Source organism: Sinocyclocheilus rhinocerous, unplaced genomic scaffold, assembly GCF_001515625.1.
Source record: "Sinocyclocheilus rhinocerous isolate Xijiao unplaced genomic scaffold, SAMN03320098_v1.1 scaffold1625, whole genome shotgun sequence".
Lineage (NCBI taxonomy): Eukaryota > Metazoa > Chordata > Actinopteri > Cypriniformes > Cyprinidae > Sinocyclocheilus > Sinocyclocheilus rhinocerous.
In genome coordinates, this window is record NW_015655987.1 from 86,214 (window position 1) to 90,447 (window position 4,234).

The 4,234-nt window shown below is 38.6% G+C and overlaps 1 protein-coding gene and 1 long non-coding RNA gene across 4 annotated transcripts in view; one reads left to right on the top strand and one right to left on the bottom strand.

Moving 5' to 3' along the window:
• LOC107718933 (protein shisa-6 homolog) overlaps window positions 1–1,558 on the top strand; it is an 82,350-nt gene extending 80,792 nt beyond the window's left edge. For all 3 annotated transcript variants that reach the window (XM_016526175.1, XM_016526177.1, XM_016526176.1), the window contains one exon: window positions 742–1,558. In XM_016526175.1, coding sequence (XP_016381661.1) covers window positions 742–1,370 — 629 coding nt within the window. In that variant the 3' untranslated portion in view covers window positions 1,371–1,558. The remainder of the gene's footprint in view (window positions 1–741) is intronic.
• The window catches only part of LOC107718934 (uncharacterized), a 27,313-nt gene that overhangs the window by 6,528 nt on the left and 16,551 nt on the right, over window positions 1–4,234 (bottom strand). The window contains exon 3 of the long non-coding RNA XR_001637474.1: window positions 42–43. This is a non-coding gene — a long non-coding RNA (uncharacterized LOC107718934). The remainder of the gene's footprint in view (window positions 1–41; window positions 44–4,234) is intronic.

Sequence of the window (4,234 nt, forward strand, 5' to 3'; positions counted from 1 at the left end):
GTGGGAAGTTTAAACATCCGAAGCCCCGGCCTGAAAGCCACGTCTTGAGCTCTGCTTCCTTCCTGCGCTTGAACGGACTAGTTCACACAAAATTATGTCAAAAATGCCCGTCTCTGTGAGCATCCTAGTAAAGTAGTTGGTTCTTAAGTGAACATGAACAGCTGAGAAAGAAACCGAACACGAACTGCGCACGACGCAATGTGTTACAACAGTAGAACCCATTATAATCAGTGATAATGTCTACACAGGATGCGGCGCGACACGACAAATCCCTGAAAGTAAACGGATTCCCCGTTCTATTTCTGAAATAGTCCAAGCAATTTGTCGCATCCAGTGTTGACAACTTCAAGCTGCTGCAGTGTAGACATGGTGTTAAAGTGATAGACTCAGAATTCCAATAAACCTGCTGTTGTCTGCGTTTTTAATGTTGATCAAAGAAAATAGGACAAAGAAAAAATCTGGCAAAAAGTTAGTTTTAGGCCCTGTATATATATATATATATATTTATTTATGTATATATGTTAATTTTTTTATCATTTTATTTCAGTTTTAGTTTACTTATTTTAGGTTTTAAACTAAAGAAAAATGACAAGTGTTTCCTTGGCAACTAACTGAAAAAATAAGATAACATTTTTTAAATATTATTTTAGTATTAATGTTTATTGTATTTGATAAAGCATAAATGTTTTTCAGTAGTTTTAGTTTTCCGGTAACCACAGTGCTCTGCTCTCTCTTTCTCAGGCGGCAAGGACGACGAGTACTACATCCGAAAGCACCATTTACCCGATCCGACGCCTCGCGGCGGCAACCTGCAGACACACATGATCAAGCTGAACGTGGATCCGCCGGCGCAGCGCCAGAAGCCCAAACGCGTGCAGCGCGCCATGTCCCAGGACCACGTGCTCTCGCCCGCCCGCTCCAAACCGCACCGGGACTACGGCCTGACGTCGTACAGCGGCGGTGCCGGCGGTCTGCCCCCGTACCACGGACGCATCCTCTCTGAGGAGCAGCTGCTGTCGACTGACCGACTGCACTCCCAGGACCCGCTGCTCTCGTCGGATAAGATGCTGTCCTTGCGGCGCTCCGATTTCCGGGAGAAGGCCATGTCGCGGGCGCTGTCGCATACGGACATGTTCATGCCGACCACACCGGTCATGGACCGGCACTGCAAAATGATGAAGATGCATTCGCACCCCAGCAGCAGCAACAACGAGTCCTACAACACACTGACTGTGAACAGCGCGCAGGTGGGCAACAAAAGGCAGGCGTTCGCCAGCCGCCGCATGCATACGGTGGACCACCTGCAGTATATACCTGGACATCACCATCATCAGTACAGAACCGCCAGCAAGACTGAAGTAACTGTCTGAGAGAGCGAGACAGGAGAGCGAATGATGTCAACAAACAATCCAGCTGGAGGAATTTGCAGCAGTGTCCCACTTCGACAGGTTTCTTTTTTTAAGCGTCCCACCTTGACCCGTTCCCGCTTCCAGCGCAAGCTTTCCACTCCATCAGTTCCGGGTCGGCTTGAGAAGGATCCAGACTTTCTTCTCGTACGTAGAGCAAACGCAAGGGCTTCATGCCTGACGCTGGACTAGAAACCTGAAACTGTTTTTCCAGAACTGCTGCAAAACCTGCACTGTTTATACGTACAGTGAATCAGAACATATATAGATTTGTGATTTCTAACTTGAGTCCTAAACAATAGCGATAGCGGTTGAATATAAACTGATGTAAGCACTTTAGCTAGTGCCTCTTCTCAAAACAAGTCCCGTTTCGATACCGAAGTGGGGAAAGGGTTTAAAAGCACAATAAATGACTGATGTTGTTTTTCTTTCCTTTGTCACATTCCCAGCTAACAGGGATCGTTTTAGAACTTTAGCTAACATTCTGAAAAAGTTATGAACTAATGTTCTACCTGTAACATTAATAGAACATTCGTTCAAAGTTATCTGGTGAAATATTCTCAAAACAAAAACAATATTTATACATCATTAATGGAATGTTTGTTCCTGAAATGTTTTGGCTGGACGTCCGTCTAACATTTTTTAAAATGATACTTTTGAACATTAAAAAAATTCCCATAACGTTTGCAAAATGATCAAATGGAATGTTCCCTTAACGTTTTTCAAGTTAAGCTCTGTCAGCAGCAGTTGTTCTTCCAGTATTGTTAATGGAGCATTTGTTCGACGTTATCTGGTCTTTAATAATGTTCTTAAAACGTTAGCACATAAACATTATTTATACATTCATTTTAACATTATAAAGCATTTATGGAACTATTTTTTTCCTGAAATGTTTTTAAATGCTATTTTTGAACCTCAAAGAACATTCAGAAGTAATGTTCCATAATTTTTGCAAAATTATAAAATGGAACATTTTAGCTGGATGTTTGTAAAACATTTCTTGAATGTTACTTTTGAATATCTGAGAACATTATGTTCTGTCAACAGCATTCATTTAACGTTATCAGGACTTTAATAACATTCTCAAAACGTTAGCACAAAAACATAATTAATACACCATTCGTGTAATGTTTTATGCCTGAAATGGTTTAGCTGGACGTATGTCTATCATTTTTTAAATGTTACTAGTTGTTTTTAGAATGTTCAGAGAACATAATGTTTGAAAAATGATCAAATGGAATATTCCATTAACGTTTTTCTCTATCAACTGCATTTTGTAGTTGTTCTTCCAGTAATGTTAATAGAACATTCATTCAACATCATCTGGTCTTTAATAGTGTTCTCAAAATGTTAGCACAAAAACATTATTTATACATTGTTCATGGAACATTTTTTCCTGAAATGTTTTAGTTGAACGTTTGTCTAACAGGTACTTTTGAATGTCAGAGAACATTCAACAGTAACATTCCCATCATTTTTACAAAATGATAAAATGAAACATTTTAGTTGGATGTTCCTATACCATTTTTTAAATGTTACTTTGGAATATCAGAGAACGTTCAAAAGTAACATTCCCATGACGTTTGCAAAACGATAAAATGGAATGTTCCCTTAACGTTTTTCAAATGAAGCTCTATCAACTGAATTTGTAGTTGTTTTTCCAGTAATGTTGATAAAACATTTTAATAATGTTCTCAAAACATTAGCACTTGGAACATTTGTTTCTGAAACTTTTTGGAATGTTTTCTGAAACATTTTCGTTGGACGTTTTTCAAATGTTACTTTGGAATGTCGGAAAACATTCAGAAGTCATGTTTGCAAAATGATCAAATGAACCGTTTTAGTTGGATGTTCATCTAACATTTTTTAAATGATACTATTTGTTTCAGAATGTTCAAAGAATATTCTAAAGTAATATTCAAAATGACAAAATGGAATGTTCCCTTTCCGTTCATACAACCAGGTAACAACATTTTTAAACATATTAAAAACTGGACACTTAGAGAACGTTCAGAAATAAAAATTTTACAACAACTTAATGGCAACGTTAGCAAAATTCTTTGAAAGTATCTTTGTTAGCTGGGTTATCTCTGTTTCGTTTCTGGGTTTCCTCTACGATACGCCAGTCATTGAGTTTTCAGTGCACCTGTGACAGTGTTTCATTCGGCGTAGGTGATTTGTAAATACGCTCGGTTAGCTGCAGTTAAACAGTGAGTTGGCTTTGTGGGTTATGGGGTGCTTTTTGCATTTTCATTGGTTCCATTCGGACATTTTCTAGCATAATCAACCCACCCAAAGTATATTTGACGACACAAATGTGTACAGTAACGTGTGTGTGTGTGTGTGTGTGTGTGTGTGTGTGTGTGTTTTTTAATCTGTACTTGTAGACTAATGGTGAATAAATTTGGTTGATTCAGCCATTCGTACGTATTGTCTGCTAGTTTGAAATAGGAATCATCTTTCCATTTGCTTTCATGATTGTCTGACACAGCATCTCTAACATGTTGAACAAACAGACAAAAGCAATCGAAAGAATATTGTAATCGTAATCATAAGGAAATGAGCAACAGATAATTAGTGTTGGGTTCGAGTCCAAGTTGAGTCCGAGTCTTTAACCAATCGAGTCCGAGACAAGTCCGAGTCCAAAATGGGCCGAGTCAGACTCAAGTCCAAGTCCCAAACAGTCGAGTCCGAGTCGAGTCTGAGTCCAACGAAACTCTATTATTTATTAGTATCTTAACATTGTTTTAACCTTTACAACTAGAAAAACACAATGTCCATTTAAATGTAACAAAAGGAAACCTCTATTGCATCTTGCCATTTTGATT